This window comes from Rana temporaria, chromosome 4 (assembly GCF_905171775.1).
Source record: "Rana temporaria chromosome 4, aRanTem1.1, whole genome shotgun sequence".
Taxonomy (NCBI): domain Eukaryota; kingdom Metazoa; phylum Chordata; class Amphibia; order Anura; family Ranidae; genus Rana; species Rana temporaria.
In genome coordinates, this window is record NC_053492.1 from 144,456,696 (window position 1) to 144,471,236 (window position 14,541).

Here is a 14,541-nt window from a genome sequence, read left to right on the forward strand (position 1 = left end):
CCACCACAAACCCAGATAAGCATATATGCAGCCTCATGGAAGTGAGTCTCACTTCAGTGAAGTCGCATATATGTGTACAGTTGGCAGCAAGGGGTGAATATAAGGGGAACTTCTCCCTCATTTTCTTTTTTTTCAATCCCAACATATCTTTTTCACTGGGTTATACTTAATTATAACCCCAATTCCTATTGGGAGGCTGTGTAAAATATCAAATGTTTAGACTGAGAAAATTTATAATTTTAAGAAAAAAACACATCTCAAAAACGTTGGGACAGGGCCATGTTATCACAGTTTAGCATCCCATCTTCTTTTAACAACACTTTGTACACTTCTGGGAACTGAGGAGACCAGTTGTTAGAGATTTTGGAGAGGAATGTTGTTCCATTCTTACCTGATATAGGATTCTAACTGCTCAACAGGCATGTGTCTTCTTTGTTGTATTTTTTGTTTCCAGATGCGCTAAATATTTTCAACTGGTAAAAGGTCTGGACTGCAAGCAGGCCAATTAAGCACTTGTAATTTCCTAAAAAATATGTTGTCTGGATGGGAGCATATGCTGCTCTACAAGCTGGACATATCTTTCAGCATTGATGGGGTCTTTCCAGATGTGCATGCTGCCCATTCCATACGTACCAATGCACCCCCATAGCATCAAAGATGCAGGTTTTTGGACTGAGTGCTTATAACAAACTAGAAGGTCCTCTCATTTTAAGTCCAGAGGAAGCATCACCCATGGTTGCCAAAAAGAATGTCAACTTTTGATTGTTTGGCCACAGACCAGTTTTTCACTTTGCAACAGGTCATTTTAAATGACTTTGTCCCAGAGAACATGGAGACATTTCCGTATCATGTTAAGATATGGCCTCTTCTTTGCATGATAGAGCTTTAACTTGCATTTTTGAATTGCACGGTCAACTAAGTTCACAGGCAGTGATTTTTTAGAAGTAATCCTAAACCCATGCAGTGATGGCCATCACAGAATCATGCCTTTTTTTTAATGCAGTGCCACCTGAGGACCCGAAGACAACGGGCATCCAATATTGTGTTTTAACCTTGTCTTTGGAACACAGTGATTTCTCCAGATTCATGGAATCTTTTGATGATATATACTGTAGATGAAGATATATTTAAAGTATTTGCAATTTTAAATTGAAGAACATTATTCTGAAATTGTTCGAAAGCTTTAAGGCCTCATACACACGGGAAAGAATCTCGTCAGGAAAAAAACGTTGTTTTTCCCGACGAGATTCTTGGCATGAATCTCCTGCCGCCCGAGTGTACACACTGACCTTTTCAAAAGAACCACAGTACTCTTGAAAGGCAAGAACTCTGTGACGTCATCGCGTACGACGAACATGCGCTCGTCACATTTGATGCCGTCGCCGATATCTCGCATCACCCTACCTATGTCGTGGAAGCTACCGCGCATGCGTCAAAGTCATTTTGAGCATGCGCGGGTTTCCACGGCGACAGGTAAGTATACACACTCTCGGGTTTCTCGTCGGTAAACAAGCCGACAAAAATCTCTACGAGAAAAAAGAGCGCAGGTTCTCTATTTTTCTCGTCAAGATTCTGGCCAGATTTCCTGACGAGAAACCTGAAAGCCTCGTACACACGAACAGGTTTTCTCTGCAAGGAAGCTCTGCCAGCAGTTTTCTTGCTGGTTTTTGCCGAGAAAAACGGTCGTGTGTACGAGGCCTCAGATGCAGTTTTTCACATATTGATGAACCTTAGCTCATCTTTACTTCTGAGACACTCTGATCATGTTACTGACCTGATGAATCCTCCACCAGACTATGGATTGGCTCCTTACCAGATTTCCATGATCCCTTATGACAGGGGATCATGAACAGCATGTAGCAGGTAGTCACTCCCATTCTTGCAGTTCAGACATATGTGGTCCTAATGGGTCTCATTCACGAGCAATTTCACCATTATCAATGCCCATCCTGTGCTTTATGGGCTTGGAAGTGCAGTTTCTTTCCATTTTTTCCATGTTACTGACCTGTTTCCAATTAACCTAATTAGTTGAAAAATGTTATTCCAGCTCTTCCTTCTTAGTACTTACTTTGCCAGCTTTTTGCTGCCCTGTCCCAACATTTTTGAGATGTGTTGCTGCCATCAATTACGAAATTACCTTATTTTGCCTAGGTTCACATTGGAGCGATTTGTCATGCGATTTGAGAGATCAAATCACATGACAAGTCGCAGCCTATTGGAGGCAATGGCACTGTTCCACTCGGTGCGACACAGATTTTGCAGTGTTGCACCGATTTGCAAAAGTAGTTCCTAAACTACTTTTGCCGATTTCAGGTGCGACTTCAATAGACATCTGTGCATGAAGCCACACATATATCAAGTAGCAGCTGAAATCGCACTGACATTGCTACTTTGAAATCAAGTGAAGTAGTGTGATTTCAAAGTAGCATCAATGTGAACCAAGGCTTTATGTGATTTTTATTTAGATTTTACACAACATTCCAACTTTTTTGGAATTAGGATTGTAGTATACAGTCTATGTTCTGTAACAATCAGCCACAGCACGCTAGATCCCATGTCGTCATCTTCCTATCTTTCATCATCAGGTAGCCAGCTGTCACTTCCTGGTTCTTGCTGCCAGTCTCCTGATGATGTGCATATTGCAAGCTGATTGACTGCAAAAAACAGGAAGAGACAATTAGTCCCCTAACAACGTGCTATGGTGCATGATTGCCCCAAACCTTCTTGGGATTTGTGACAAGAGTATCCTAGGAGGCTGCAATTGGTAGGAGACATCACCTAGGCAATAAATCTGGTAGGGCAGGGCTTACTTAAAAAGAAAAGTACTTACAAGGAAAAAAATGTGAAAAGGAGTAAGTAGTAATTTACTGTAAAGTGGGTGAGAAGGGTTAATGTCCGCTTTAATAAAAGGTTTGGGATTTGTGGGTCACAGTCCCATGACACAAGTTTGTAACAATACTGTGCTGAACTAATTGCACTTGTACTGACAATCAAGCTGTGTCTACAGTATGTTGATATAACTATAGGGTTATGATGTGTGTGTATATACAGTCAAAAGTTTGCATACCCTGGCAGAAATTGTGACATTTTGGCATTAATATTGAAAATATGACTGATCATGTCAAAAAGTTGTCTTTTATTTAAGGATAGCAATCACATGAAGCCATTTATTATCACATAGTTTTTTGGATCCTTAAAATCATAATAACAGAAATCACCAAAATGGCCCTGATAAAAAGTTTACATACCCTGGAATGTTTGGCCTTGGTACAGACACAGAAGGTGGCACACACAGGTTAAAATGGCAATTAAAGGTTAATTTCCCACATTTGTGGCATTTTAAATCACAATTAGCGTCTGTGTATAAATAGTCAATTAGTTTTTTAACTCTCACATGGATGCACTAAGCAGGCTAGACACTGAGCCATGAGGAGGTAGAAAAGAACAGTCAAAAGACCTGCGTAACAAGGTAATGAAACTTTACAAAGATGGAAAAGAATATAAAAAAATATCAAAAGTCTTGAATATGCCAGTCAGTACTGTTCAATCACTTTAAAGCCTCGTACACACGATCAGTCCATCCAATGAAAACGGTCTGAAGGACAGTTGTCCTAGGTTAACCTATGAAGCTGACTGATGGTCCGTCGTGCGTACACACCATCAGTTAAAAACACGATTGTGTCAGAACGCGGTGACGTAGAACACAACGACGTGCTGAAAATTTCAATGCTTCCAAGCATGCGTCGACTTGATTCTGAGCATGTGCGGGTTTTTAACCGATGATTTTGCATACAAACGATCGGTTTTGACCTATCGGTTACCAATACATAGGTTAAATTTTAAAGCAAGTTCTCTATTTTTTAACCTAAGGTTAATTAACCTATGGGGCCTACACACGATTGGTTTGGACTGATGAAAACGGTTTAACCTATCAAGTGTACGAGCCTTAAGAAGTGGAACATTTGGGGATCTCTTGATACAGCACAGTGGTGCAGTGGATTGCACTTTCAACTAGCAGCAAAAAGGGTTGCTGGTTCGAATCCCAAGAATGACACTCCCTGCCTGGAGTTTGCATGTTCTCCCTGGGCCAGATTCACATACAATTGCGGCCGTGTAACGTAACCTGTTTACGTTACACCGCCGCAAGTTTACAGTGTTAGTGCCCGATCCACAAAGCACTTACCTGTAAACTTGCGGCGGTGTATCGTAAACACGTCCGGCGCAAGCCCGCCCAATTCAAATGCGGCGGGTACCATTTAAATTAGGCGTGCTCCCGCGCCGGACGTACTGAGCATGCTCCGTTCGCAATTTTCCCGACGTGCTTTGCGTGAAATACGGCGGCGCGACGTGTTTGTGAATCGCGACGTGCGTAACGTACTTACGCCGGGAAAAAAAATTCAAAAGCGTTGCAGGAACAACGGGCATACTTTAACATGGTGGAGTCATTTTCCACCAGGTTAATAGCAGCTCTAACTTTGTGACGTGAAACTAAGACTTGCGCCGACGTAACGACGGGAAAAACCTTCGTGGATCGCCGTAACTGCTAATTTGCATACCCGACGCTGGAATACGACGCAAACTCCACCCAGCGGCGGCCGAGGTACTGCATCCTAAGATCCGACGGTGTAAGTCAATTACACCTGTCGCATCTAAGGGCTATCTATGCGGAACTGATTCTATGAATCGTCGCATAGATACTCTGAGAGATACGACGGCGTTTCAGAGAAACGCCGTCGTATCTCTTCTGTGAATCTGGCCCCCTGTGCCTGCGTGGGTTTCCTCCGGGTACTCTGGTTTTCTCCCACCCTCTAAAGACATGCTGGTTGGTTAATCGGATCCTGTCTAAATTGGCCCTAGTATGAATGTGTGTTAGGGACCTTAGGTTGTAAGCTCATTGAGGGCAGGGACTGATGTAAATGTACAATGTATATGTAAAGCGCTGCGTAAATTGATAGCACTATATAAGTACCTGAAATAAATAAATATTCAATAATAATGCCAAATGTTCACAATTTCTGCCAGGGTATGCAAACTTTTGAGCACAAAATACAGCACATATAAAATATATGGTAGGTATAATTACAACAAGCAGATGGGAACATATTTGTTTTACCTCATTATATGGGGTATCCTGCATCCCTGAGTCTTCTTTCATTGCTCCTTCTTCCCTAATATTTGGGGTGATAGTCTGAAAGGCTGGCCATCCCATGGAAAACAAACCTGCAAATGAAATGTAATGTTGTTTCCAAAACTTCTAATTAAATATCTTTTAACATGAAAGTATATATTAAACATACAAAGACAGTTAACCTGAAACACTTTGATTTATAGGTTAAGATGCATTTCTAAAGTGAAGGTATTCTCCTGCACATAGAAACTTCCTGTTCTCTTGCCTGTAAATGATCTACATGCCTTAGGCAAGCTGAAAATCCAGTGGACTCCGTCTATAACCAAACAGCTCACTGAAAATGGAATGCTATGGTTTAGGAAAACAGACCTTACTGAACTTGACTTATTATCACATATACTGACACAACCTCCTTGTTTTTGGTGTTCCCACAGTTACAAATGTATGTGACATTAAAGTAAACCTGTGTGAAGGCTTCCATTCATGATCTCTTTCTGAAAGCTTCAGCTGTGTGTCTTCCATCAACATGGAACAAGCTGCCTAAGGCTGTCTAGTATACTTATCAGTGGATGTCCAAATTCCGCCAAAAAACAAAATTATTAATCTGGGGACAAGTCTCTTTTTCACTTTGGAGCCACAAGTTTAAAAATAATAAGCTGATGAAAAGATGAACATGTCACATGCAGGGTTAGTGAACTCACTCTTTGCACCGATGGAGATTAGTAATTGATTAGAATCAGAAGAATTTTCCTCTTCCAGCAGCATGCTTGTTGTCTGATTGTTTTCATTTTTCCAGTAACCTATGGTAGTTCATAATGATTGAGTGATGTTATCATACAACATTGTTAGTGCATGCATGGAATGATCATCAAAACGGGCTACAGTAAAAAACTGTACATTTGTTTTTAATGAAGATATACATTAAGGTGTGTCTAACAGTAATGTTTCACTTTGTCTATTGAATTTGTGTTTTTAAACATCCAATCGTATGCAGGAGAAAGTCTACATTTTTAAAATTCCCCTGCACATGATTGCAAATTTTAAGTAAACACAAGATACCTATAAATGACAATGCAGAATATGTGGCCATGTGATGAGTGATCCCTCGGGGCTGTCTTTAATGTGGGACAAAAGGGACAGCTACCCTGGGCCCAGTCATTGTTGTGGGGCCCAAAGCAGCTGCCTCTTGAGCCCCTTGTCATGGAGAGTCTCAGTCCAGTGGCTGCAGGAGCTGGGGAAAGGTGAGCAGCAATGGTAACTAGGACTGAGAGCCCAGGAGGGAGAAGACCTTCAGTCTCCCTGACTTCCGGAGAGGCAAGCAGCAGGGGGCGCAGCATCCTCCTCGTCTTCCAGAGCCTGAACTCCTCCAAGCTCCCAACTCTGACATCAACAGCAATGGCCGCCTGGAGGACAAACTGACCAGGGGCCTGGAGGATGAGGACTGGTGCGAGCACAAGCAGCCAGGGACCACAGAACATGAAAGAGGAAGAGCGGAGGAAGGATCAGAGCACCTCCATCATCACAAAGAATGATAATGGGCCCTGCCAACTGTTGGCCATCATGAATGTCCTACTGCTGGCATGCAAGATACCAGGCATCACACACACACACACTAGGGACATGGACTGGGACAGGAGGACACAGGAGGGACTGCAGACAGGGCTGGGGGTCTCTCTCTCTCTCTTATACCCCCTCACCTCTCTCTCTCAACCCCTTTCTCTCCCTCTCACCCCCTTTCTCTCTCTCACACACCCTCTCTCTCACTCCCTCTCTCTCCCACCCCTCTCTCCCCCTCCCCCTCTCTCACCCCCTCTCTCTCACTCCCCCTCTTTCTCTCTCACTTCCCTCTCTCTCCCACCCCTCTCTCCCCCTCCCCCTCTCTCACCCCCTCTCTCTCACTCCCCCTCTTTCTCTCTCACTGCCCTCTTTCTTATTCCATCTCGCTCACCCCACTCTCTCACACTCCCTCCCTCTCTTTCATGCGCCCTCTCTCTCTCTCTCTCCTCCTCTCTCACCCCCCTCTCTCTCTTTCTCACACCTCGCTCCTTTTGACCACCTGCTCTCTCTCTATCACCCCTCTCTCTCCCTCACCCCCTCTCTCACACCTCTCTCTATCTCATCCCCTCTATCTCACACCTCTCTCTTCCTCCCCCCCTCATACAGGCAGGGGGAACTGAGTGGATACTGACTGACAGATGACATCAAGTAAGTGATTCCATCCCCTCCAGGCAATGCCACTCATCCTATCTCCCCTCCCCTAGCACTGCTACTTATTTCTTACCCCAGCAGTGCCACTGATCCCACCCCCCCCACCATTGCCACTGATTACACCCCCCCCCCATTCCAGCAACCAATGGCTGAGCGATAATGATGTGCAGTAACCTATAGCAGCCAATCAGTAAATGGAAATGATATGCTGTAACCTGTGGCAACCAATTAGCATTAGCAGGTGAAGAGTGAAATCGCATGGGGGGTGCCCAAAAAAATGACAAGGTTCCAATCTATATTAAATACAGCACTGTGCCTTATCTATTGGCTTCAATAATAATATTTGTAGGTTGTAAGTGTTGGTCACTTACATTGTTATCTTATTTTAAATCATATCAAACTATATTGGGGACACACATTTTGGGTTATTGTGTTCACATAGGTACAGGTATGAATAATTATTAAGAAGTAGAAAATGGTCTGACAATGGTTTTGGCAATGTGAACCACATCTGATAAATCTCTATGTCAATGGTAAGAAAAACTTCAAACATTGTTAACAATGGCCTTATATTTTAGGACCAATACAATTTCAGAATCACAGTAAGCCTAGTAGGATTAAAAATAAGTTTGAAGGTTAAAGATTAGTGGCAATATGGGATACGTGGTACCTAGACTGCTAAATATTTAGACTGTAAGGCCTCGTACACACAACTGAGAATCTCTTTGTAAAAGAAATGTTGTTTTCCTCAACGAGGTTCTTGTCAGGCTTGACGAGAATCTTGTCAAGCTTTCCTTGCATACACACTGTCAAGACAAAATCTCGTCGTTCTCAAACGCGGTGACGTACAACACGTACGATGGCACTATAAAGGGGAAGTTGGTTTCCACTGGTGCCACCCTTGGGGCTGCTTTTGCTAATCTCATGTTACTGCATGTTAAGTAAAAGTTTGGTGAGAGACGATTAGCGCTTTTCAGTCTGTTACAGCGTGACGAATGTGCTATCTCCATTATGAACACTACTTTTACCGAAGGTGCGCTCCCGTCTCATACTTTATTCTGAGCATGCGCGAGTTTCTAAGCATACACACGAACGTGTTTCTCGTCGTAAACCAGCCCGACGAGAAACACGACGAGGAAATTGAGACTCCCGATTCGAAAAAAGAGAGCATGTTCTCTTTTTTTCTCGTCGAGATTCACGACAGTTTTCTGGATGAAAAACATGCACACGACCCTTTTTCTCAGCAAAAATGCTCTGCCAGCATTTTTCTTCATGGATTTTGCAGAGGAAAACGGTTGTGTGTATGAGGCCTAAGAATTGTGTCAGTTTTATCATTAATAAGAAACAATCTTGAAGATCTATCTACAATCTAATGCAGTGCTAAGTCTAAAAAAAAATAAAACGTGATTCTCATTCCTATAGAGAAATAAAAGAGTGTCACACAGAGTCCTTTATCAATAATAATTTGATTACAGCTGATACGCTGTAAGCTGCTGATCACAGACAATTTTAATTTGCTCTAAATTGTGACACCTATGTAATTTCCATTAATGAATTTGAGCAAAATAAAAATAACAGTAAAACAACTGAATATTCTCATCCAGATAGTTCTTACCTTTCCGTTTCAAGTACTCGGCTATCAGTGCGGCAATGTGAACGTAACACATGGCTGCCTGAAAAAAACATTTTTATACGCAGAATATTATACATCAAAGAAAAAAAAAAGTATTAGCAATTGACAGACATTACAATACGATGAAATAATAGAGTTGAATAGAGTTCATAGGACAGCTCTATGACCATGTCATATTTTTTTAGTTTAAGCAATAGACAGTTGTCTTTATATTGCAATAGGATCTTTCTTTCACATGCAGTTAACAGTTACATCATATAAAACATGAAGTGTAAACCCCAACTAAATGACATTTAGAGGGTGATTTATTAAACTATAAACTGCAACATATGGTGCAGCTCTGCACAGAAACCAATCACCTTCCAGGTTTTATTGTCAAGGTTAATTGAACAAGCTGAAGTTAGAAGCTGATTGGCTACCATTCTGCACCAGATTCTGAGAGCTCCGAGTTTAGTAAATCTCCCCTTAAAGTGGGGTACACACTAGTACACACTATAATAAGAAAATCGAGTGAACGTGCGTCTGATTTTTCTCAATGTTTCACAGCAAATTGGAAACGATGAAAGAACATTCTTACGAATATTCTCGTACGACAAAGGCTTTTTTTGTTGTTTATTGTTTCTGATCATGTACAGTCTTTCTTCTCAGATTTTTTTTGTACGAAAATAGTAGGAAAACAGCACACTAAAATCGTTAGTCTGTTATCGTACGAGAAAATTCGGAATATGCTGTCGAAAAGTTGTGTACACACTATACGAAAATTGTATGAAAATTCTTTGGACAAAAATGTTCGCCCGATTCTCTTATAGTGTGTACGAGCCTTTAAGGGTACATTCACACTAAATGCGGGTTTGAAATCGTGCAAGTTCAGCTAAACCCACACAATTTCAAAACCGCATTTCGGCGTGAGTTTGGGGGCGATTTGAAAGACATCTGTATGGGTTCATGCACTGTCTATTGAAATCACCCTTGAAGTCCCCAAAAGTAATGCAGGAACTACTTTTGGAAATCGTTGCAGCACCGCAAAGTCGGCGTTGCACCGATTGGGACAGTGCCATTGCCAGCACTAGGCTGCAATTTGGCATGTCAAATGTCATGTCAAATCACGCTGATGTGAACGGGGGCTTAGTTGGCTAAAGAACTGCCTACCTTAAAGAATTAGCACTTTTTAAAGAAATACTTGTTTTCGTGGGTTTTTTTTTCATCCTATTTTGCATTTCAGTTCTCCTGCAGCCACTTGCTGTCTCTATGCATGCACTCAAGTGATAGCTTGCATAGAATTTCACAGGGTAAGATACATGTTGGTGACAGTAGTAGACTATGGCTGCTTAACCACTTCAATACAGGGCATTTCACCCCCTTCCTGCCCAGGCCAATTTTCAGCTTTCAGCGCTGTCACATTTTAAATGACAATTGCGCGGTCATGCAACACTGTACCCATATGAAATTTTAATATTTTTTCCCCACAAATAGCGCTTTCTTTTGGTGGTATTTGATCACATCTGCGGTTTTTATTTTTTGCACTATAAACAAAAAAAAGAGCGACAATTAAAAAAAAAGATACACAATATTTTTTACTTTTGCTATAATAAATATCCCAATTTAAAAAAAAAAAAAAAAAAAAAACCAAACACATTTATTCCTCAGTTTAGGACGATATGTATTCTTTTATATGTTTTTGGTAGGAAAAAAATCTAATAAGCGTATATTGATTGGTTTGCACAAAAGTTATAGCATCTACAAAATAGGGGATAGATTTATGGCATTTTTATTATTATTTAATGCTCCCCCTAGCAGCTGGAAAGCAGAGAACATCATATGACGGCCACCCAGGATAGCAGAGCCACCTTGCAGCCGTCATTTGACTATACGCGAGATGGGAAGAGGATTACAGTGGCCACCCATATTCCCCACCTAAGACCCATGTGACAGAGTGACAACACAGGAGCACAATAGGGAAATAGAATGTCATTTTATAGAAGGAAGTTCCTTAACAAATGCCTTCATGGCAGGATCACTATGTATTGTTTTAATGAAAGTTGCAGATTTAAGAAACTGACGTTGACTTTTTAAATTACATTAAAATGACAGAGCTTATGTGAGATTTTAGTGATTGGGTTTACATGTACTTTAACAACTACAACATGTAATAAAAAGTACAGTATGTGTAAGTAGGTGTATGGAAGATTACATCTCCCCATATTTAAAGTCTATCCATAGCCAAAACATATATTTTAGTTCTAGATGAGAAGGGGAAGGGTTAAAACCCTGACAGGTTTAACTGCTGTCTGGGGCTCCATTAGGGAGATTTCGCATCAGCCACTGTTTTAGGGACAACCTTTTTCACCAGTGCGCCACAGTCTTACAGCCATACGTTTGTTTTCAATTTGAGTAGGGGGACGCTAGTCCCTCTACCAGCTTTTTATTGTTGTCTGTTTCCCTGTTGGATATTTCCCATCACATTGTGTCTGATAAAACATTGTCCCCCAAAAATCTCTCCAATGGAGCTCCAGATAGCAGTAAAACCAAGAAAACATAACACTAAACGATTATAGAGAATTTTTCCCCCTAGTTTAGACAGAATCAAAAATTCAAACAACTCTATTTTTTATCCTGCCACAACACAGTGGCTCCTAAAAGTAGGCTTTTTTGACAGAAGGAGTTGCAGTTTTTCCAAGATCAACCCCTCCATAACCCCAATATGCCCTTTTATGTCCACATGAAATATGCCCCACATGAGACGGTTAATTAACCCTGCAACAGAGAACTAGGAAGGTGCAACTGTGTGTGTTTCAATTTCTTAGACCTAGGGGCAAACAGGCAAATGAATCATATATGTATTATAAAAATTTACTGACGCATACTGATGCCTCTTCAAAAAACTCTAGGCACAGGACAGTCTCTAAAAGCATGGTTATAACATAACATAACATATGTTGAAAGCTCATAGTTGGAAATATGGCAGCAAATCAATTTGTTTTTCTAGAGTCCTACATTCCAGTTCTGTACCGTAAAAGGGAAACGTTTACGTTGGAAGCACAGTCTTGGACATTAATGCACCGTGCACTGCCTAACTGGAACCATCTGCTTCGAGTCTTGAACTCAGAGACACTCAGCACTGCCTGCTTGGTGTCTAGACAATGGCTTATTCTCACATTAGTGTTTCAGATCTGATTGGTATCATTTCTTGGTTGTATTATTTTCAAGATATTTTTTCTATTCCCAGTCAACAAACACATACAATCTGCCATGTGGTAAACCACGTATTCAAAAGGAAAAAGCAGATGCTGTACAGAATTGTAGTCGCCTTGGCAAGCAGGAAGAAAGGAGAGACGCATATTTACAAGCTGATCCCCTTGGACAAATATACAAAATATTGCTTTATTCAATTTTGGTCACCAACTGAGCCATGTAACTGATGCAGGAATAGATAACCTACAGTTATTTGTTCACTAGGGTAAATGGGAAGCTAGTAACAAATGTGATAGTGGACATTAGTCTCTGTAAAAAACACTGAAAAATAGGCAGCTGAAGAAATACACAGCTGAATTTAGGCTTGGTTTTCTGGTTACCACATCCTGTTGCACTTCCCAAGCATACATGCTGGTCAAGGGGGCCACATGTCTCTTTAAAAAATGGTGTTAGGAGTGGAACAAAACTCAACCTATACAGGAAAAGTCAAGATTTTCTTTAGCTGCCCATGGGGTTGGTTCATTAAAGGAAAATAGGCAGTTTACTTTGGAGGGGAATTTATACTTTGCAAGGGAATTTGCCCCAGCACTTCATAAATGTGGTGAAATTTCACTTTGTAAAAAATACACAATTACTTGCAAGGATAATAATAACAACAACAATAATAATAATACAAATAATAACAAAAAAACAACAGAATTAGTGCTTTTGTGTGATTGGATGATGGAAATCAGCAGAACTTCACTTCAAAGTTCTGGAGCTAATTTCCTTGCAATGTGTTACTTTTCTTGCAAAGGGAGCAGCCTATGTGCCATTAGTGAATTAAAAGTAAAGTATGGGATTCGTGTTTTTTTGTGAATCATACTTACCTAGCTGGATAAATTTCCTACTTTATATTTTTAAGTGATATACCTAATTTAAAGTCCCATGTTTGCTGCTTCTTGTTTTTATGTTACTATAACAGAGATGGAGGCATATCATGGTGGTTATGTCAGATCACACCTTGTTTTTCATACCTAATTGAATCTGTCCCCCGCTGGCTCTAACACTGGGTTACCAAGCGATCATACACTGCCGATTGCTCAGTTCTCACAGTTCCCTGAGCAGAGACCTGATGGCGGTTAGTTACCGACTCTCTGCTCTGCGTCCCTGCGCTCACTGGAGCACTAGGTTGTGGAGGGGCAGGAGTGGCTAGCTTAGGCTCTCAGCGGCTTGCTGAGAGGCTGGGACGAGTGCCAGTCCAGGCATGTGGGAGGATCCCGACCATATGGTCATGATCCCTCCTGAGCCTGGACTGGCTCTGTGATGTCAGCCAATAGCAGGCTTTAGCTGAAAACAGGTCACAGGTGCGCAAAACGAACTGCACTCCTGTGATCCAAGTACAACAAAACAAGCTTTGGCTGTACTGCTCCCTTAACTCCTATATCTCTGGATCTACTAATCATTTTGACATACAGTATGGTTTTCACAGACGGTAACATCTGCTTAACCAATGTTTATGATGTGCTCAGTTTGAATTGTCAATATTCGTCTTTGCTTGGGCTGCAAGATGATTGGTTTCAAATTATGCTTTGCAAAGAACATAGGCATTTAACACAACCGGAAGTGTGTCAGATGTAGAAGATTCTTTGGATTGCATAACTCTTCAAGAGAGCAGAGATCCAGAGAGTGGGACAGGAAACGCCTACAAGTCTTGTTTTTTTTGAGGAGCCTCTCTTTTTGAGCTTTTTAGAAGGCATCAGAGTCATAATATGACCATACCTCTCGTTTAGTAAAAGGTAAAAGTTCTGAACTTTCTAAAGAATATAAATCAGTTCATAGCTGAAGATGTCTGTTTTCCTATAACTGAACAGTTACAATATGTTTTAACTCTGTTAGGATATTGTAAATTGCCATCTGGATTCTAACTCTTTTCCAGGCAGTAAACTTGCTCCAAATATGAAATGTATATAGTGGGTGCAGATGGTGAATATACACCGTTACATATCACAAACCACAGTGTTATGCGAGACAGATGGGGGATGTTTCCTGTAGCCCAAAGATTCTGTGTAACCAATGCAGAAATAAATAAAGCAAAAGAAAAAAAAAAGACAAAAAGCAGATGTTTTTTTTACCTCAGATAAATCTCCATTTCTAGCATGGATTTTGGCCATGCTCTCCAGCCAGGTCCTACGTAGCTCTGGTGTGCTGGCATAAGAGTTTGCCAAGCTGTACTGAAGGTCCACCAGCATCTCTGGGTCTTTCTCATGTTCTTTCATTTGGGCGGTTGCCATTAAAACTGTTCTGATCCTCTTAGTTAGATCTTTTACCTCTGCCGGAAACAGGGTATTCTTGGGAAAATTAAAAATAGATATATATTTATTTCAACTGTATTCATTTA

The 14,541-nt window shown here is 41.1% G+C and overlaps 1 protein-coding gene across 13 annotated transcripts in view; it reads right to left on the bottom strand.

Annotated features, from left to right (window-relative positions):
• The window catches only part of DOCK10 (dedicator of cytokinesis 10), a 433,376-nt gene that overhangs the window by 52,163 nt on the left and 366,672 nt on the right, over nt 1–14,541 (bottom strand). For 11 of the 13 annotated variants that reach the window (XM_040349133.1, XM_040349131.1, XM_040349129.1 and 8 more), the window contains 4 exons: nt 14,276–14,491; nt 8,952–9,009; nt 5,830–5,928; nt 5,114–5,220 (listed from right to left, as the gene is read on the bottom strand). In XM_040349133.1, the coding sequence (XP_040205067.1) occupies nt 5,114–5,220; nt 5,830–5,928; nt 8,952–9,009; nt 14,276–14,491 (480 nt within the window). The remainder of the gene's footprint in view (nt 1–5,113; nt 5,221–5,829; nt 5,929–8,951; nt 9,010–14,275; nt 14,492–14,541) is intronic. The other 2 variants (XM_040349136.1, XM_040349135.1) reach the window with 1 other exon arrangement.